Source organism: Entelurus aequoreus, linkage group LG08 (genome assembly GCF_033978785.1).
Source record: "Entelurus aequoreus isolate RoL-2023_Sb linkage group LG08, RoL_Eaeq_v1.1, whole genome shotgun sequence".
Taxonomy (NCBI): Eukaryota; Metazoa; Chordata; class Actinopteri; order Syngnathiformes; family Syngnathidae; genus Entelurus; species Entelurus aequoreus.
Genome location: NC_084738.1, coordinates 41,160,771 through 41,183,329, shown reverse-complemented (window position 1 = coordinate 41,183,329; position 22,559 = coordinate 41,160,771). Strand labels below are relative to the sequence as shown.

The following is a 22,559-nucleotide window of genomic DNA, read 5'->3' as shown; positions in this document are numbered from 1 at the left end:
TCAAACACCACACAAAGTTACACTATGACTCCTCAGTCATACGTGTGCTTATTTTACTGTCATTTATTATTAATGTTAATTTATATATATTAGTCATGGAATGCTGTTACACACACTATGTTGAAGTATTACTATTATTATTATTATTATTATTATTATTTATCTTACGGTATACATCAAAAATAATATTGAGCAAAATTTAATTGAAATATTGTCGATGTGGCCCTCCAGCAGTGCTCGGGTAGCTCATGCGGCCCCCGGTAAAAATTAATTGCCCACCCCTGCTGTAAACAAAACGTCACCGTGCAAACCCATGTTTGTTGTTGTACTGCACACAGATTGAAAATAAACCGACTGAAATAATAATAATAATAATGAATAATTTCTAAGTCTTTGTTAGCCGTTTGTGAAGTTTTGTGCTCGTGCGCTACGTTCGCTCGCATCCTGTTAAGCCCCCCCTGTCCTTAACAGCTAGTGACGCCCCTGTTAATATCTTCTTTAGGTCTGGACTCGAAGTCGGAACCGCACCGTCACTTAGAAAAAGAAAAAAAAATGATGCGCAGGCGTAGCACGTCCTGCGTGTCATAGTGAATCACATAGAAGCGTCAATAAACAAACAAACAAAAATAATAATAATGATAATAATTAAATTAAAAAATTAAAAAAGCATCAATAAACAGGCCTGTCAGGCGCGAGGACAGCAAGCGGCTGTAATGTAGCGTGAACATATATTATATGCCGGTATAGCGATACTGTCCCTAATACATATCCATCCATCCATTTCCTACCGCTTATCCCTTTCGGCGTCGCGGGGGGTGCTGGAGCCTATCTCAGCTACAATCGGGCGGAAGGCAGGGTACACCCTGGACAAGTCGCCACCTCATCACAAGGCCAACACAGATAGACCGACAACATTCACGCTCACATTCACACACTAGGGCCATTAGTGTTGCCAATCAACTTATCGATTTACAAAATATACTGGTATTAACTATAATACCGGTATATCACGCAGCTCTACGGTCTAATATTGTTGTGAGGACCCGGAGTAATTATTGTAATATTTGGTGTGAAACAAAACATTAATCCGGGGAAACGGAACCAAATGTTTTAGCGCGTGCCGCGCACGCCGGACTTCTATGGTTGAGGGAACTTCCGTTTCTTCGCCGGATGGATGTCGGAAAAAGGAACGTCTTTGGTTCGTCATTCCATACCATTTAGCTGCTTCTCAGGTTGGTGCACGGTGATAATCACACAAATGTCTATTTTCATTAATAGGAACGTTTTATGACAAGTTTGACGAGCATTACGATTTACGATTTGACAGGGATAATTATTTATTTCTTTCTTTCTTTAGTTTATTTCGAACATGAACACACTTACAGCATAATACATCACACAATTTCATATTATTTCACTTTACATCATGTCCGAAAAGGAGTAGGAAGAAGCAAAGCTTATTTAATCCTACCCCTTTCCCACTTCAGAGCGTTTACAAATATATACATTCATTTACAGACTCTTTTTTTTTTATATAGCAAAATGACATCCGTGAATGAGTAATACAGCAGTTTTGTAATATATAGTTAAGTCAGTCATGATACACATACTGAGATGAAGAATACCTTATTTTCAATCAGGTTGGAAGTGTTTCTCATAAGTATTCTTCTTTGTACTTTGTAAGCACTATTAATTTGAACAACCTCTTAAACTGGATCATATCAGTACATTGTTTAACTTCTTTACTTAATCCATTCCATAATTTAATTCCACATACTGATATGCTAAAGGTTCTAAGTGTTGTATGTGCATACAAATTTTTTCAATTAGATTTTCCTCTAAGGTTATATTTCTCCTCTTTAATTGAGAAGAATTGTTGTACATTATTTGGTAGCAGGTTGTAGTTTGCTTTGTACATAATTTTAGCTGATTGCAATTTTACCAAATCATTTCACTTTAATATTTTTGACTCAATAAAGTGTTTGTATGTTCTCTATATCCAACATTATGTATTATTCTAACTGATCTTTTTTGTAACACCGTTCGTGAATGTAGCGCACATTTGTAGTTATTTCCCCATATTTCTGCACAATAACTCAGATATGCTAACACTAGCGAGCAGTAGAGAATATGAAGTGTTTTTAGGCCCAGAGCGTATTTTGCTTTATTCATTATTGAAATGTTTCTTGCCACCTTATGTTGTATATTTTGAATATGAGGTTTCTAGTTCATTTTATCATCTTAAAGGCCTACTGAAACCCACTACTACCGACCACGCAGTCTGATAGTTTATATATCAATGATGAAATCTTAACATTGCAACACATGCCAATACGGCCGGGTTAACTTATTAAGTGCAATTTTAAATTTCCCGCTAAACTTCCGGTTGAAAACGCCTTTGGATGATGACGTATGCGCGTGACGTAGCCAGTGAAACAGGAGTATCGGTAGCCCATTGAAGCCAATACAAAAAACTCTGTTTTCATTTCATAATTCCACAGTATTCTGGACATCTGTGTTGGTGAATCTTTTGCAATTTGTTTAATGAACAATGGAGATTGCAAAGAAGAAAGTTGTAGGTGGGATCGGTGTATTAGCAGCTGGCTGTAGCAACACAACCAGGAGGACTTACTTGGATAGCAGACGCGCTAGCCGATGCTAGCCGCCAACCGCATCTGTGATCGGGTGAAGTCCTTCGTCGCGCCGTCGATCGCTGGAACGCAGGTGAGCACGGGTGTTGATGAGCAGATGAAGGCTGGCTGGCGTAGGTGGAGCGCTAATGTTTTTATCATAGCTCTGTGAGGTCCGGTTGCTAAGTTAGCTTCAGCGTCGTTAGCAACAGCATTATTAAGCTTTGCCAGGCTCAGAATTATTAACCGTGTAGTTACATGTACATGGTTTAATAGTATTGTTGATCTTCTGTCTATCCTTCCAGTCAGGGATTTATTTATTTTGTTTCTATCTGCATTTGAGCCAGATGCTATCAGGTTAGCTCAGTAGCTAAAGAGCTTCGCCGATGTATTGTCGTGGAGATAAAAGTCACTGTGAATGTCCATTTCGCGTTCTCGACTCTCATTTTCAAGAGGATATAGTATCCGAGGTGGTTTAAAATACTAAGTTACGGTCAGAGCGAAAAAAGATATGTCTTTCACTGCATTCTAGTCCGTCACTCTTAACGTTCCTCATCCACAAATCTTTCATCCTCGCTCAAATTAATGGGGTAATCGTCGCTTTCTCGGTCCGAATCGCTCTAGCTGCGTTGAAAACAATAGGAAAATATTGTCACGCTACTTCCGGTACAGGCAAGGCTTTTTTTTTTTATCAGAGATCAAAAGTTGCGAACTTTATCGTCGTTGTTCTATACTAAATCCTTTCATTAAAAATATGGCAATATCGCGAAATGATCAAGTATGACACATAGAATGGATCTGCTATCCCCGTTTAAATAAAAAAAATTCATTTCAGTAGGCCTTTAATACTCCCAAAAATCAGGTTTCTTTTACCCTTTCAATATCTACACTGTCTATTTGTGTTCGTGTATGATGCTCTTTTCTACTGTTACCAAATAGCATTATTTTAGTTTTACTGAGATTCAAAGATAGTCTGAATTCAAAATGGTTTTTTCTTGTATTTGATCAAAAACTAGTATATTGAAATTATACTGCATTTTACTTTTAGCAGAATTCTAATTGAAATAATGTTGTTCTTTTTAGACCAGATATAAATTGTACTTTGTAGGGAATAATTTTCAAAAAACAAAAATAACAGACTTGAATAAAATACTTCTGTTAACAAAAATGTAATATTGCACATTGCATGCAAGATGGAGAAGGAAATCAGCCGGAGAATCGGAGCAGCTGGGGCAGTATTGCAGTCTCTCTGCCGCACTGTTGTGACGAAACGGGAGCTGAGCCAGAAGGCAAAGCTCTCGGCCTACCGAGCTATCTACATTCCTACTCTCACCTATGGTCATGAAGTGTGGGTAATGACCGAAAGAATAAGATCGCGGATACAAGCGGCCGAAATGAGTTTCCTCAGAAGGGTGGCTGGCATCTCCCTTAGAGATAGGGTGAGAAGTGCAGTCACCCGAGAGAGACTCGGAGTAGAGCCGCTGCTCCTTCGCTTGGAAAGGAGCCAGCTTAGGTGGTTCGGGCATCTCGTGCGGATGCCTCACGAGCGTCTCCCTAGGGAGGTCCTCGTTGCACGTCCCACTGGGAGGAGGCCCCGCGGCAGGCCAAGGACCAGATGGGGGGATTACATCTCCTCTCTGGCCTGGGAACGCTTCGGGATTCCCCAGGAGGAAGTCGCAAATGTTGCTCTGGAGAGGGAAGTCTGGGGGTCTTTGCTGGAGCTGCTGTCCCCGCGACCCGATTCCGGATAAGCGGTTGAAGATGGATGGATGGATGGATGCATGCAAATAATTATCTCCAACATTGAGATTAATAGTGAAAACTTAAAACTTCTGTCTTTAATAGAATTAATAAAATATAGTATTATACCACCATCCATCCATCCATCCATCCATTTTCTACTGCTTGCCCCTTTTGGGGTCACGGGGGGTGCTGGAGCCTATCTCAGCTGTATTCGGGCAAAAGGCGGGGTACACCCTGCACAAGTCTCCGCCTCATCGCAGGGCCAATATGGTATTATACATTGTATGCAAATAAATAAGCAAAATATGAAGAAGTCTATAGCTTTAGAAAGTCAAGTGAATAAACGCATGCTTTTTTTTTCATTCACCCATCTTAGTGGTGGTAAATTATTTTAATTAGTTATAGTGTCTTGCTACATAACAAAACATTAATTGAATTACTAAAGAATTTAGTCTTTCATTAACTGATGTATTTGAGATATGTACCAAATTTGGGTAGAGAGTGTGTGAGTCACTACGTTTACATGCACTAAATTAGTCTGGTGTCTCAAATAGTAAGTTTTTTTGTATTTTCACACCTGCGTGTGAAGTCCAAGTGTCCATGCACTTTCTCTAATGCGACTATTGGTCACACGTCATGTGCCTCCCGTACAAGGGGCGGCTCATTTCTTTGACCTATATGACGTCTCACTCGGCGTCTGTGGCGTCTAACAAGTTAAGAGCCTAGCTATGTTGTGATGTCCGCTGTAATATTTGGACAGATTAGAAATATCACGTCTGTAATGCGTAGATGGTAGATAGAAAACAGCATCAAGATATGATCTTGGATTGCACTACAAACATGACGCTACAACAAAGAATGTATCAGTTGGTGGCAGGTCCGAAGTAAAGAAAGACAGACGGCAGAGAGTTTAAAAAACAAACAATTTTAGGACAGAGAATCATGAAAACAAAACTTTTGAATGTTTCTGAGTTCATTCATAATGCAGCAAAGGCTCTGTGGATTGATGGAAGGAGTTTTAAATCCGAAGGAAAAGACAGATTGTGCCGCGACTGGGGATTACCTTGGTTTCTATTTTTCTGGACTATTTTGCCAGTTGTGTGGATTACTTTATTGATCATTAGTTTAGAAATGTTGCGTGAAGAGGTCGGTGCAGTGTTTCCCATAAACTGCCAAGATACCTGTGGCGGTGGGGGCGTGGTTATGGGCGTGGTCACCATGACATCATCGAGTAATTTGCATAATTTACTACAATGATATGATTTTCTCTAAAAAGGCTCAAAAAATGTATACTTACTAATTAATAATAACAGTTTTGTTTTAAACGTCCATACATCCATCCATCCATCCATCCATTTTACAATATAATTACAACACTTTATGTACATATTTATATACAGATTTGAACAATAAGTTATTCACTGAAATATATTTATTAATTGTGGTTCTTACAAAAAATATATCTTATAAAATATAAAAGCTAAAATGTCTCTTAAAGCTCTGCCCCTTTAATTAGTGCATACTAAATAATTTAACTTTAGCCTACTACTACAACCATATTATTTACCAGCAACATAAAGTGAAACAGAGGCAGAGGTGTCCTGCCACAGTCAGTAACAAATAAACAGAAAACAGTAGTGGTCAAATACAAATAAGGCAACAAAGAAGTATCCTACACTTCTCTTTTGTAAAGTAAATCTGAACAGCCTATATGGGCATGTACATCAACTATATGATTTGCCTGAGAAGCTGGACAGGACAAAAAAAAAAAAAAAAAAATTATTTGTGGCGGACGTAATTCTTTCGTAGCGAGCCGCCACAAATAAATGTGTGGGAAACACTGGTGTCAGATTTATTATTCTCCATGTAATTTATAATACGTGCTTCATTCTCTTTCATATTTTGTTCGGGAGTCTGTATTAAGCCGGCATTCAACATTGCCTTAGTTATCTTTTTTCTACCATTGATGCACTAGAAACTGTTCTGTTCTGAAGCAAATATACAGTCTCATCTTCATAACTATTGTTGCTACATTTTAATTGAATGGCATCTGCTGCCGGGTTATATCCCGCGCTTTGAGGCTGGCATATGCGTGACACAGAGGGGCCCCCGGCTGCAAATCCCCCTTTGACAGATCTGGTTTCCAATCGCATAATCCAGGTGTGTTAGTTCGACTTTTCAAAAACCGAACATGATCGGATTAAGGTGTTTCCATGGGCTGTAGGAGTCTCATTTAGAGCCGAACTATTCGAGAAATCGGACTAATTTAGTGCATGGACACGTACCGACTGTCTTTAAAAGGCAAGCTTGTTGCCTAGTGACGTGTGACGTCAGCGCCCATAGAGCGCAGCAGCTCACTTTTGTGTGTTAGTTTAGCAGTAGCAGTTTGAAGGCATGTTTGAAAATGCCTTGTTCTTTATTTAAAAAATTGTAAATGAGGCATCAATTGCTATTTGTGACTTTTTCGCAGGTTTCTTGAAAAAAGACTCTTGCTAATCCAAAGCTGCCTTTAGGTCACAACCTTTTTCTGCTCGTAGTTCGCTTCCCGGTGGATAGTTAGCATCTATATTAAACAGGAGCAAAACTGTATTTAATTGCACTATGTGAAATAGCTTTAATAAATCTAGCAAATAAGTTGAAAAAAAGGTATCTCAACTTCAAACAATGTGACTGGAGATGAATTATAAATATACACCTTACTGTGTGTTTTCTACTATTTTTGTTTTATTTGACAGCCAACCATTTGATGTTTAAAAAGCAGGGTTTCCCCATGATTTATCCGATTGTGGTGCGACGCCACGACTAAATTGAAGCCGCCACACCTTTAAAATGAGAATTTTTTTTAACGTGGAAACAAAGTAAAGTACAGTAATATGTTGTAAGAATGGATATATAGCCTATATTATTCAGGCACGACAAGTATTATATACTGTTGACTTTGTTTATTCAACATGTACACAAGTATTGTTATGTACTGTTGACGGTTTATTCAGCATGTACACAAGAAGTGTTACATACTGTTGACTTTGTTTATTCAACATGTACTTAAAGGCCTACTGAAATGAAATTTTCTTATTTAAACGGGGATAGCAGGTCCATTCTATGTGTCATACTTGATCATTTCGCGATATTGCCATATTTTTGCTGAAAGGATTTAGTAGAGAACATCGACGATAAAGTTCGCAACTTTGTTTACAATCATGGCCACCAGCAGCGAGAGCGATTCGGACCGAGAAAGCGACGATTACCCCATTAATTTGAGCGAGGATGAAAGATTCGTGGATGAGGAAAGTGAGAGTGAAGGACTAGAGGGCAGTGGAAGCGATTCAGATAGGGAAGATGCTGTGGGAGGCGTGTGAGACCTGATATTCAGCTGGGAATGACTAAAACAGTAAATAAACACAAGACATATATATATATACTCTAGTCTACAGTGTTTCCCAAGATACCTGTGGCGGTGGGGGCGTGGCTATGGGCGTGGTCACCATGACATCATCGAATAATTTGCATAATTTATTACAATGATATGATTTTCTCTAAAAAGGCTCAAAAAATGTATACTTACTAATTAATAATAACAGTTTTGTTTTAAACGTCCATCCATCCATCCATCCATCCATTTTACAATATAATTACAACACTTTATGTACATATTTATATACAGATTTGAACAATAAGTTATTCACTGAAATATATTTATTAATTGTGGTTCTTACAAAAAATATATCTTATAAAATATAAAAGCTAAAATGTCTCTTAAAGCTCTGCCCCTTTAATTAGTGCATACTAAATATTCAAACATACACATACACATACTGTACATATACATTCACTGTACAAACATACATATATACATACTGTACATATACATTCACTGTACAAACATACATATACACATACTGTACATATACATTCACTGTACAAACATACATATATACATACTGTACATATACAAGTACATATGCATACATACTCTCATGCACATAATCACGTTTCATCAAACATATATTAACGTTGTTGCCCTAGGTTAAACTGGGTAACACATGGCACACTGACAAAGCTTAACCTATTGTTACTATAACAATCTACAAGGTTAATGTAGGTTGCTTCTCTTTCTTCCCCTCCATTTTTCTGCATTCTTTCGTATCTCAAGTTATCATTACGTACAGGTAGGGATGATGTTTGATAAGAAATTATCGAGTTCGAGTCTATTATCGAATCCTCTTATCGAACCGATTCCTTATCGATTCTCTTATCGAGTCCAGATAGGTTGTTGTATATGGAAAAAAACACACAATATTTGGTTTAACAAAAGCTCACTTTTATTATATAAGAAAACAATTTAATCTAATAAATAAATAAATATTGACTGTTACCCCCCTAAAAAAATAAAATAAAATAAATAAACATTGACTGTTGTTACCCAAAGTATATTAAGTGGGATTTTTCAGAAAAACAAATATATTCAGTAACACAAAAACAACCTGTCTCTGTGATCACAATAGGTGTATAAATAATAATATAGTGTTAAATAAAATCAGTGCCTTGGGCACAAAACTGGAAATAATACAGCTCTCCAAAAAGTGCAATTCTGCTGCTATTTGACATAACTGTTTATGATGCTTTGACATTTTTGCACTTTAAAGAAAGAAAGAAAATTCTATGAAGAGAAAAGTTGTTTGCAAATGTGGTTACAATGCTAAAAAATGAAAAGTTAAAGCTAAAAAAAGAAATACACTTTATTGAGTTAGCATTATTTCTTTATAGGGGGAAAGATGTTACGAGCTAGGGAATATAACAACTACACTACCCATCATGCAACGGGAGTGACGAGCATGCGCGGTAGCCCCGAAAAATGTTGTTGCATGTCGTCACCCGTGAAAGTAAACGTCAAGAACTCAGCCAACACGCCTCGTCTGCATTATTTATAATTAGACAGACAACACATATACAGTGTGAAAAACAAAAGTTAAAAAAGGGAGATGTGTTGTATATATATATATGTGCTGCGGTTGCTTTAAGAACGTTGCGCCAGCTGCCGTAAAGGAGGTGCGTTGCTAGCCTGGTTGCTATGTTTCCGGTGGGTCGTAAAAGTGTTCTTCATGAGTTTGTACCCTGCTCAAATCTCTCAGTAAAGTTATTCATTGGATTATACCTTTTGTTTTGAACTTTATTACGCCTTGGAGCGCTTTTTCCCATCCATTGTTTTCCTGCTTTCGCTATCTGCGCCTAATGACTGAGCTACGTGACTGATTTATTGTGATGTCACACGGAGCATTTCTGGTCGGGACTGGATTCTTTCCGAGGGATTCGAATAAATAAGCAACTCTTTTTCTTTACTATAGTGGTCTCGATAACGGGTACCGGTTCTCAAAAATGGATTCGAGTCCGAGGACTCGGTTATTTTCTTATCGAACAACCGGGAAAACCGGTTTCGAGTATCATCCCTACGTACAGGTACATGTATTGTTGCATTTGAACAACTGTATTGTTGATAATAAAGGTAAAGTATTGGTATTGTTCATTATCAATAGCGCTATTTCTATTGGTATTTGTATTGCTCCATTTGTAGTGTAATAATGCTCATTGTCATTTCTGTATTGTTTTTTATTGTCGCTAGCTGCTTATTTGCTATTACTTTTACCATCATATTTGTACATGTCGTATTTGCTGATGTTGCTCTATTGTTGTTGTTGTTGTTGTTGTGTTTGCTGTTGTTGTTTTTGTCTCTGTGTAATCCCCCTCTTGTCCCCACAATTTCCCCCTCTGTCTTCTTTTTTCTCTCTTTCTATCCCCTCCTGTTCCGGCCCGGCTGCACCATATGATAATATAAATACATTTAATAAAGTCAAATACAAATAAGGCAACAAGAGCAGTATCCTACACTTCTCTTTTGTAAAGTAAATCTAAACAGCCGATATGGGCATCTACATCAACTATATGATTTGCCTGAGAAGCTGGACAGGACAAAAAAAATAAAACAACTTTTTTATTTTTTATTTGTGGCGGACGTAATTCTTTCGTGGCGGGCCGCCACAAATAAATGAATGTGTGGGAAACACTGCTCTATTAGCCACAACACAACCAGGCTTTTATTTAATATGCCACAAATTAATCCGCATAACAAACACCTCCCCCCTCCCGTCCATATAACCCACCAATACAACTCAAACACCCGCACAACACACTCAATCCCACAGCCCAAAGTACTGTTCACCTCCGTAAAGTTCATACAGCACATATATTTCCCCAAAGTTACGTACGTGACATGCACATAGCGGCACGCACGTACGGGCAAGCGATCAAATGTTTGGAAGCCAAAGCTGCGTACTCACGGTAGCGCGTCTGCTATCCAACTCAAAGTCCTCCTGGTTGTGTTGCTGTAGCCAGCCGCTAATACACCGATCCCACCTACAGCTTTCTTCTTTGCTGTCTTCATTGTTCATTAAACAAATTGCAAAAGATTTACCAACACAGATGTCCAGAATACTGTGGAATTTTGCTATGAAAACAGACGACTTAATAGCTGGCCACAATGGTGTCCCAATATGTCCGCACAATCCGTGACGTCACGCGCAAACGTCATCATACGAGACGTTTTCAGCAGAATATTTCGCGGGAAATTTAAAATTGGACTTTACTAATCTAACCCGGCCGTATTGGCATGTGTTGCAATGTTAAGATTTCATCATTGATATATGAACTATCAGACTGCGTGGTCGGTAGTAGTGGGTTTCAATTTAAAATTTCCAGAGGAACTTCCGGTTGAAAACGTCTATGTATGATGACGTTTGCGCGTGACGTCAATGGTTGAAACGGAAGTATTCGGACACATTATATCACAATACAAACAGCTCTGTTTTCATCGCAAAATTCCACAGTATTCTGGACATCCGTGTTGGTGAATCTTTTGCACTTTGTTTAATGAACAATGGAGACTGCAAAGAAGAAAGCTGTAGGTGGGTTTGGTGTATTAGCGGCTGGCTGCAGCAACACAACCAGGAGGACTTTGACTTGGATAGCAGACGCGCTATCCGATGCTAACCGCCGACCGCATCGATGATCGGGTGAAGTCCTTTGTCGCGCCGTCGATCGCTGGAACGCAGGTGAGCACGGGTGTTGATGAGCAGATGAGGGCTGGCGTAGGTGGAGCTCTAATGTTTTTATCATAGCTCTGACGAGGTCCCGTAGCTAAGTTAGCTTCAATGGCGTCGTTAGCAACAGCATTGCTAGGCTTCGACAGGCGGCACAGCATTATCCGTGTAGTTACAGGTCCAGTGTTTGGTTCGGTGTCTCCTGATAGTAGTATTGTTGATCTTCTGTCTATTCTTCCAGTCAGGGGCTTATTTCTTTTGTTTCTATCTGCATTTAAGCACGATGCTATCACGTTAGCTCCGTAGCTAAAGTGCTTCACCGATGTATTGTCGTGGAGATAAAAGTCACTGTGAATGTCCATTTCGCGTTCTCGACTCTCATTTTCAAGAGGATAGTATCCGAGGTGGTTTAAAATACAAATCCGTGATCCACAATAGAAAAAGGAGAAAGTGTGGAATCCAATGAGCCCTTTTACCTAAGTTACGGTCAGAGCGAAAAAAGATACGTCCTGCACTGCACTCTAGTCCTTCACTCTCACGTTCCTCATCCACAAATCTTTCATCCTCGCTCAAATTAATGGGGTAATCGTCGCTTTCTCGGTCCGAATCGCTCTCGCTGCTGGTGTAAACAATGGGGAAATGTGAGGAGCCGTTCCACCTGCGACGTCACGCTACTTCCGGTACAGGCAAGGCTTTTTTTATCAGGGACCAAAAGTTGCGAACTTTATCGTTGATGTTCTCTACTAAATCCTTTCAGCAAAAATATGGCAATATCGCAAAATGATCAAGTATGACACATAGAATGGAACTGCTATCCCCGTTTTTAAATAAAAAAAATTCATTTCAGTAGGCCTTTAATTTGTGTTATATACTCTTGGCTTTGTTTCAACATAGGTACACAAGTAGTGTTATATACTGTTATTTATTCAACATGTACACAAGTAGTGTTATATACTGTTATTTATTCAACATGTACACAAGTAGTGTTATATACTGTTTGTTTATTCAGCATGTACACAAGTAGTGTGAAATATGGTTTATTCAACATGTACACAAGTAGTGTTATATACTGTTAGTTTATTCAACATGTACACAAGTAGTGCTATATACTGTTTGTTTATTCAACATGTACACATGTAGTGTTATATACTGTTTGTTTATTCAACATGTACACAAGTAGTATCATATACTGTTTGTTTATTCAACATGTACACAAGTAGCATTATATACCGTTGACTTTGTTTATTCAACATGTGCACAAGTAGTATCATATACTGTTTGTTTATTCAACATGTACACAAGTAGCATTGTATACTGTTGACTTTGTTTATTCAACATGTGCTCAAGTAGTGTTATATACTGTTTATTCAACATGTACAATCTGTAAGTTGTGTTAAATAATGTTAGTTTATTCAACATGTACACAAGTAGGTTTATATACTGTTTGTTTATTCAACATGTACACAAGTAGAGTTATATACTGTTTGTTTATTCAACATGTACACAAGTAGCGTTATATACTGTTGACTTTGTTTATTCAACATGTACACAAGTAGTGTTATATACTGTTTATTCAACATGTACACAAGTAGTGTTATATACTGTTTATTCAACATGCACACAAGTAGTGTTATATACTGTTAGTTTATTCAACATGTACACAATTTGTGTTATATACTGTTGACTTAGTTTATTCAACATGTACACAAGTAGCATTATATACTGTTGACTTTGTTTATTCATCATGATGCATTAAAATGCACGTCATAATCAAATATTATTTTCCAGGGTCCATGTACACAGTAACATTCTAATCCCAATGATGATCAGATTAAATATATGTTGTCCATGTACACATGGTTAAAGACACTTAATGAGGACGAGATAATTCACCCCCTTTTTTTCATTCCGCTATGCTACAAACACACATAGCTGCTGAAAGCGACGAAAAGCGTGAATGCTCTTGAAGCATGCACATGACGATTTATCGATGCAGGAAATCTTAGACTAAATTTTTATTTGTATTTTAATTGTCTTATCGAATATCGGCGCAGGCCTAATTGTGAGCGAACCCACATGAAGTAAACGTACGTGTAAGAATCATGTTAACCACCATAATATCTGTTTTTAAAGTAGCAGTAGAGTGGAAAAACAAGTTGCCTCTATACTGAAGCTATTATCATATATTTCTGATTTATGACGCCAAAAGACTTCCAAAGTTTGCAAATAAATATATTTGATTAAAATAGTATCAATCTCACAGAGATTCCTGAGCCATTTGACGAGTTAATGAGGAAGCCTCACGAGACGCTATAGCAATAGATATATTTACTCTATTTTGAGTCAGTCATCTTTATTGTAATTTTTCAACATGTGTTGGACATGCAGGAAAATCTGAACCATGGTGTAAGCCAGGGGTGGGCAATTAATTTTTACCGGGGGCCGCATAAGCAACCCGAGCACTGCTGGAGGGCCACACCGACAATATCTCAATTAAATTTTGCTCAATATTATTTTTGATATACCGTAAGATGAATAATAATAATAATTAATAATAATCATTTCATTTAACCTAACTTAACTTTATACAAAAGCAGATTGCTTTTGATGGTTTTATTTTTAACACTGTCTTACACAACACTTCCTGATGTATAATACGATACAAAAATGTCCATTTCTGCACAGGGTTAATTTCTGTCACTTTATCCTGCATTATCCAACATTTTTCCCCGTCAGATTTGGACAACCATCTGTTGTTAAAAATTGTTTTTAATCATATTTATTTTATATTGTTTTTTATATTGGTTTTATATGTAATTATTTTTTGTTTTTATTCAGTCATTGGTGGAGCTAAGGATAATATTTGAATATTGTTTTTAATATTGTTGTGCAGCACTTTGGAAACATTTTGTTGTTTAAATGTGCTATATAAATAAAGTGGATTGGATTGGATTGTCACACCTGCCAGCTTGTCCCATTTCATGTCTAAACACGCATTTACCTATGTGAACAAGTCATTACCTGTGGTTGTCTCTTTAATTGACTGCATGGCTGCCAGCTCCTTCGTGATTTGAAAGTCTGTAGTTATCCCACGTAAGAAGATGAGCAGCTGGGCGGTGTCACGTACATTTCAGCTCTCATCCAAAGCCAGCGAAAAACAGTCAAAGTCTCGGGCCATATCAGCGCAACAGAGTCCAATAAGCACTCCTTAATAAACTCTCCGTCAGAAAACGCCTTACTTTTTCTGGCGATTTTGTGAGAAATTACGAAACTTGTCCTGACGGCTGCGTCTCTGGGGGTGTGAAATTTGGCAAAAAGTCCTTGTTGGGTTTGCAGTTTTACCATCAACGCATCAGCCTCCCATGCGCGCGCTTCATCAGACAGATTCCGGTATTTTTCCTCGTGCTTCGTCGTGTAGTGGCGATTCAAATTATATTCTTTAAACACAGCAACCTGTGTACCACACATTAAGCACACGGCTTTACCTTTAATTTATGTAAAGAAATACTTGGCAGTCCATGTCTTGTTGCAAACACGGCATTCGTCATCATCGCCTTGAGACACCCTATGTGTACATTATATTTAAAATCAATATAATGATATATTACATGTAAAATCATGTGTACCTCATATTTAAAATCAATACAGTGATATATTACATGTACAATCATGTGTCGTGTGTACTTTGTTTAAAATCAGTATAGTGATATTGTTGCTGCTTCAACTGCATTTTTTTCCTTAAAAGTCTTCTTAATATGTGCACATTGCACAATCAATCCGTGAACACAGTGTCTGTGAAAGGTGATTGGCGAAGAATGAGGAAGTGTTGTTGTGTGTCTGGGAGTGAAGTAGACAAGAGTGTGTGCACGAGAGGAAATACATGTTAGAATTGGAATTAGCAAAAGATTGGCAATAACAATTAGGAAGAGCGTCTGACATTGTGTGACTTCTTTTGGAGGCGACATCACGTTATATTTAACGTGCAAATTTAAAAAAACCCTCATTTTTAAAGTGTGTTGGCTTTTACTTAGCCGTGGCGGGCCGTCACAATCAATTATTTTAAGGGGCAACCCTGCAGGTGAGAGACATTTATAATCTAGAATTGACTTTTACCAATTTAGAGGCAATCAAGAAGCACCATCTTTCCAGCTCAGTAGGCTATGTCAACACTGTAGCTCACTAGCTGCACAAGCTAGCTAGCTCTCTGTGATCATGGCTAAAAGTAGTTTGTCTGCATAAGTGCTTAGAATAACAATATTGCTAACACATGCTTAAAGGCCTACTGAAATGAATTTTTTTTATTTAAACGGGGATAGCAGATCCATTCTATGTGTCATACTTGATCATTTCGCGATATTGCCATATTTTTGCTGAAAGGATTTAGTATAGAACGACGATAAAGTTCGCAACTTTTGGTCGCTGATAAAAAAAAAAAGCCTTGCCTATACCGGAAATAGCGTGACGTCACAGGAGGTAGGATTCCTCACAATTCCCCGTTGTTTACAATGGAGCGAGAGAGATTCGGACCGAGAAAGCGACGATTACCCCATTAATTTGAGCGAGGATGAAAGATTCGTGGATGAGGAACGTTAGAGTGAAGAACTAGAGAGGTAGTGCAGGGTGTATCTTTTTTCGCTCTGACCGTAACTTAGGTACAAGCTGGCTCATTGGATTCCACACACACTCCTTTTTCTATTGTCGATCACGGATTTGTATTATAAACCACCTCGGATACTATATCCTCTTGAAAATGAGAGTCGAGGACGCGAAATGGACATTCACAGTGACTTTTATCTCCACGACAATACATCAGCAAAGCTCTTTAGCTACTGAGCTAATGTGATAGCATCTGGTTCAAATGCAGATAGAAACAAAATAAATAAATCCCTGACTGGAAGGATAGACAGAAGATCAACAATACTATTAAACCATGTACATGTAACTACACGGTTAATAATTCTCAGCCTGGCAAAGCTTAACAATGCTGTTGCTAACGATGCTGAAGCTAACTTAGCAACCGGACCTCACAGAGCTATTATAAAAACATTAGCGCTCCACCTACGCCAGCCAGCCCTCATCTGCTCATCAACACCCGTGCTCACCTGCATTCCAGCGATCGACGGCGCGACGAAGGACTTCACCCGATCATCCGTGCGATTGGCGGCTAGCATCGGCTAGGCGTCTGCTATCCAAGTAAGTCCTCCTGGTTGTGTTGCTAGAGCCAGCCGCTAATACACCGATCCCACCTACAACTTTCTTCTTTGCAATCTCCATTGCTCATTAAACAAATTGCAAAAGATTCACCAACACAGATGTCCAGAATACTGTGGAATTGTTCGATGAAAACAGAGCAGTTTGTATGGTGACACATTGGGTACGAATACTTCCGTTGCCGTCGTGACGTCACGCGCATACGTCATATCCAAAGGAGTTTTTCAACCGGAAGTTTAGCGGGAAATTTAAAATTGCACTTTATAAGTTAACCCGGCCGTATTGGCATGTGTTGCAATGTTAAGATTTCATCATTGATATATAAACTATCAGACTGCGTGGTCGGTAGTAGTGGGTTTCAGTAGGCCTTTAATATTCAGGTCTCAAGATGTAAATGGAGTATTGTTGCCGTTTTTTGGATGCGTTCTTAGAGACAGAATGGATAACTTCTATTAACTGCATTGCTATCCACCAAGAAAGAGCCGATTGTTACAAATTAGAATGCAAAAAATGATCATATGTATTCTTGTTTCTCATAAGGATTATTAATGATAGACACAATTAAAAAAACATAAGTTCAGTTCCCCTTTGAAATAGCACAGAGCTGATGCAAACAGGTCCCACTTCAGTAGAGCCATTACAACATACAGCAACAAAAGTAAAACACATGTTGAACTTGTAAATGTGGCAAATATAAACATTGATTTGTTACATCTATTATCTTAAACCACTATTACAAACAGGCTAGCCAGGCTTCAGGATTCTTAAAAATGTAGGTTTTAATTTTTTTGTCCTGTTTTATGTTCTGCTTCTGGTGTACAAGCAGCTGTCATATTTGTATGAAAGGTTTTACTGCTGGTGTTACTTTGTCTTTTTTCATGACTCATTTTATTGCTTCTGTGATTCACTGATGTACGGTATGGTTATGACATCTTGAATGTCAGCGTGGTGACTGATGAGATCTTCAATGACTTTATCAGAACATATGCAGGACAATGTCTCGTGTGACTGAGTAAGGCTGGATGTTTCTAAAGCATGTTTTTCTTCTTATGTCCTGCAGACATCTGTGAAGAACATCTTCTTGAGCAGTAATAGTAGACCTCAAGGATGGAGCAGGATGAGTCCCAGCCCCTCTATATAAAAGTGAAAGAAGAGGAGCCCTCACAAATAAAAGAGGAAGAGGAGGAGCCGCAGTACCGCCATATTAAAGGGGAAGAGGAGGAGCCAAAGCAGCCCCGCATTAAAGAGGAGGATGAGCCACATACATTTTACATTAAGGAGGAAAAGGAGTCACAGCCCTCCTTCACAGTACAGAGAAAGAGGAGTCATAGCTCCGCTCACATTAAAGAAGAAGAGGAGGAACACCGCATCAGTCAGGAGGGAGAGCATGTTGAAGGACTGGAGGAGGTTCATGTCACCAAGATGCCAGTGACTGGTGTGATTGTGAAGAGTGAAGATGATGAAGTCAAAAGTGAAAGTGAGGAGAAGAGAGAGGTGCATTCTTCAAGCAGCAGCTCAACTCAACACATGACAACAGAAGACCACTGTGGAGGATCACAAGCAGACAAGCTCTTAGCTCCACTATCAGATAGTGACGACACAACGTCACACTCTCCTGACACTGATGATGAAGACTCTAAAGCTGATAAGACATGTCCCACTGACAACACACGCTTTAAATGTTCTTACTGTGACAAAACTTTCAATCACCATTGTCGTCTGAAAACACACATGAGAACACACACTGGAGAAAAACCTTTTTCCTGTTCAATCTGTGCTAAAGATTTTACTCAAAAATACAATTTGAAAACACACATGGTAACACACACTGAAAAAAAACCTTTTTCGTGCACAGAATGTAGTAAGGGATTTGCTCATAAATGTATGCTGAAAGAACACATGAGAATACACACTGGAGAAAAACCTTTTTCTTGTTCAATGTGCGGTAAAGATTTTACTCTAAGGCAACATTTGAAAACACACATGACAAGGCACACTGGAGAAAACCCCTTTTCCTGCTCAGTATGTTGTAAAGGTTTTACACGAGCTAATGATTTGAAAAGACACATGAGAATGCACACTGGAGAAAAAACAATTTCTTGTTCAGTATGTGGTAAAGATTTTACACAAACTTGCTATTTAAAAGTACACATGAGAATACATGCTGGAGAAAAACCTTTTTCTTGTTCAGTATGTGGTAAAAGTTTTACACGAACTTGTGATTTAAAAATACACATGAGGATACATACTGGAGAAAAACCTTTTTTCTGTTCAATCTGCGGTAAAGGTTTTACACGGATTAGTGATATGAAAACACACAAGAGAATACACAGTGGTGAAAAAACGTTTTCTTGTTCAATCTGTAATAGAGGTTTTACACGAACTGGCGATTTTAAAATACACATGAGAACACACACTAGTGAAAAGCCTTATACATGTATAAACTGCAACAAGAGCTTTTGTCAACAAAGAACCCTAGTAGTACACATGAGAACACACACTGGAGAGAAATCGTTGAGTTGCAGTGTGTGTGGGGAAAGATTCTCTTACGAGTACCAGTGTAAGAAACACACGTGTGCTGGTGAGAACAGCAGCAGCAAATGAAGCTGCATGATTTGAAATAAACTTACAGAACTTGTGTAACAACACTAGCACATACACTATATTGCCAAAAGTATTTGGCCACCCATCCAAATGATGAGAATCAGGTGTCCTAATTACTTGGCCTGGCCACAAAAATCAAGCACTTAGGCATAGAGACTGTTTCTACAAACATTTGTGAAAGAATGGGCCGCTCTCAGGAGCTCAGTGACTTCCAGCGTGGAACTGTCATAGGATGCCACCTGTGCAACAAATCCAGTCGTGAAAGTCCCTCGTCCTCCTAAATATTCCAAAGTCAACTGTCGGCTTTATCATAAGAAAATGGAAGAGTTTGGAACAACAGCAACTCAGCCACCAAGTGGTAGGCCATGTAAACTGACAGAGAGGGGTCAGCGGATGCTGAAGAGCATAGTGCATAGAGGTCGCCGACTTCCTGCACAGTCAGTTGCTACAGTGCTCCAAACTTCATGTGGCCTTCCAATTAGCCCACATACTGTACACAGAGAGCTTCATGGAATGGGTTTCCATGGCCGAGCAGCTGCATCTAAGCCATACATCACCAAGTCCAATGCAAAGCGTCGGATGCAGTGGTGTAAAGCACGTCGCCACTGGACAATAGAGCAGTGGAGACGCCTTCTCTGGAGTGATGAATCACGCTTTTCCATCTGGCAATCTGATGGACGAGTCTGGGTTTAGAGGTTCCCAGGAGAACTCTACATTTCGGACTGCATGGTGCCGAGTGTGAAATTGGGTGGAGGAGGAATTATGGTGTGGGGTTGTTTTTCAGGAGTTGGAGTTAGTTCCAGTGAAAGGAACTTTGAATGCTCCAGGATACCAAAACATTTTGGACAATTCCATGCTCCCAACCTTGTGGGAACAGTTTGGAGCGGGCCCCTTCCCCTTCCAACATGACTGTGCACCGGTGCACAAAGCAAGGACCATAAATACATGGATGACAGAGTCTGGTGTAGATGAGCTTGACTGGCCTGCACAGAGTCCTGACCTGACCCCAATAGAACACCTTTGGGATGAATTACAACGGAGATTGAGAGCCAGGCCTTCTCGACCAACGTCAGTGTGTGACCTCACCAATGCGCTTTTGGAATGGTGATCGAAAATTCCTATAAACACACTCCGCAACCTTGTGGACAGCCTTCCAAGAAGAGTTGAAGCTGTAATAGCTCCAAAAGGTGGACCGACATCATAATGAACCCTATGGGTTAGGAATGGGATGGCACTTCAACTTCATATGTGAGTCAAGGCAGGTGGCCAAATACTTTTGGCTATATAGTGTATTTGTTAATATGCTTCCGCCATTTTTAGGTTACATTTTTTTGGTGTTTTCATTCCAGCTAAGTATATGTATTAATATAAGCTCTGTTTCTTCCTACTCCTTTTCAGACATGTTGGAATGTGAAATAGTAGACATGTGATGTATACACTGTAATTGTATGCATGTTGAAAATAAACTAATGCAAACATCAGCAGCATAAAGAGGAGTCATTTCAAATGTACGTTTAGAAATGTCAATAAAGTGGAAAAAAGTGTTACGGTGTGAAATTAATGGACACTAAAATATTTCAGACTAATAGATGAGTGAAAAGTGACATTTTATTAATATTGTTATTAGTATTCTTTCAATCTGGTTGCCAAACGACATAAGAGTGTCTCTAAACTGTTTTCTTACCACTTATGGAACTGATGATTTCTTCCTGTAGCAGATACTACATTTGACATTTGCAAAAGACTGCAACCTAAAAAAGGTTATCAATATTTTTCTTTTTTATACCATACCATACCATACCAACTTTATTTATAAAGCCCTTTAAAAACAACCACAGTTGAAAAACAAAGGGCTGTACACCACAAAGAAATAAAGGCAAAGGACAGACTAAAAAATAAAATTTAAAACAGAAGTAAAATACACATTAAAAAACAAATACAAAATTACCCTAAGAACAATTTTGTTAGATAAAAAGCAGTTAAAAAGTTAAAAACAGTTTAAAGTCTCATGCTGGGTTAAAAGCCAGTGAATAAAAATGGGTTTTAAGAAGGGTCTTAAAAATAGCCAAAGAAGGGGCTTTTGGAAGAGTGATCGAAAATTCCTATAAACACACTCCGCAACCTTGTGGACAGCCTTCCAAGAAGAGTTGAAGCTGTAATAGCTCCAAAAGGTGGACCGACATCATAATGAACCCTATGGGTTAGGAATGGGATGGCACTTCAACTTCATATGTGAGTCAAGGCAGGTGGCCAAATACTTTTGGCTATATAGTGTATTTGTTAATATGCTTCCGCCATTTTTAGGTTACATTTTTTTGGTGTTTTCATTCCAGCTAAGTATATGTATTAATATAAGCTCTGTTTCTTCCTACTCCTTTTCAGACATGTTGGAATGTGAAATAGTAGACATGTGATGTATACACTGTAATTGTATGCATGTTGAAAATAAACTAATGCAAACATCAGCAGCATAAAGAGGAGTCATTTCAAATGTACGTTTAGAAATGTCAATGAAGTGGAAAAAAGTGTTACGGTGTGAAATTAATGGACACTAAAATATTTCAGACTAATAGATGAGTGAAAAGTGACATTGTATTAATATTGTTATTAGTATTCTTTCAATCTGGTTGCCAAACGACATAAGAGTGTCTCTAAACTGTTTTCTTACCACTTATGGAACTGATGATTTCTTCCTGTAGCAGATACTACATTTGACATTTGCAAAAGACTGCAACCTAAAAAAGGTTATCAATATTTTTCTTTTTTATACCATACCATACCATACCAACTTTATTTATAAAGCCCTTTAAAAACAACCGCAGTTGAAAAACAAAGGGCTGTACACCACAAAGAAATAAAGGCAAAGGACAGACTAAAAAATAAAATTTAAAACAGAAGTAAAATACACATTAAAAAACCAAATACAAAATTACCCTAAGAACAATTTTGTTAGATAAAAAGCAGTTAAAAAGTTAAAAACAGTTTAAAGTCTCATGCTGGGTTAAAAGCCAGTGAATAAAAATGGGTTTTAAGAAGGGTCTTAAAAATAGCCAAAGAAGGGGCCTGTCTCACATGGAGTGGAAGATCATTCCAGAGTTTGGGGCCCGCAACAGAGAAGGCTCTGTCCCCCCTGAGCTTACGCTTGGATTTGGGTACCTCCAGGATCAGCTGATCAGCTGACCTGAGGGACCGGGTGGGGGCATAGAGGTGGAGCAGCTCAGAGAGGTAAGGTGGGGCAAGACCATGTAAGGATTTAAAAACAAGTAAGATCATTTTA

General features: G+C 38.5%; 1 protein-coding gene across 1 annotated transcript; it reads left to right on the top strand.

Moving 5' to 3' along the window:
• The first annotated feature begins 1,148 nt into the window (after positions 1-1,148).
• Positions 1,149-20,758, top strand: LOC133655094 (zinc finger protein OZF-like). The gene is made up of 2 exons (XM_062055006.1): positions 1,149-1,232; positions 17,739-20,758. The coding sequence occupies exon 2, from the start codon at positions 17,786-17,788 to the stop codon at positions 19,280-19,282; it is 1,497 nt and encodes a 498-aa protein (XP_061910990.1). The 5' UTR covers positions 1,149-1,232; positions 17,739-17,785; the 3' UTR covers positions 19,283-20,758.
• Positions 20,759-22,559: the final 1,801 nt, after the last annotated feature.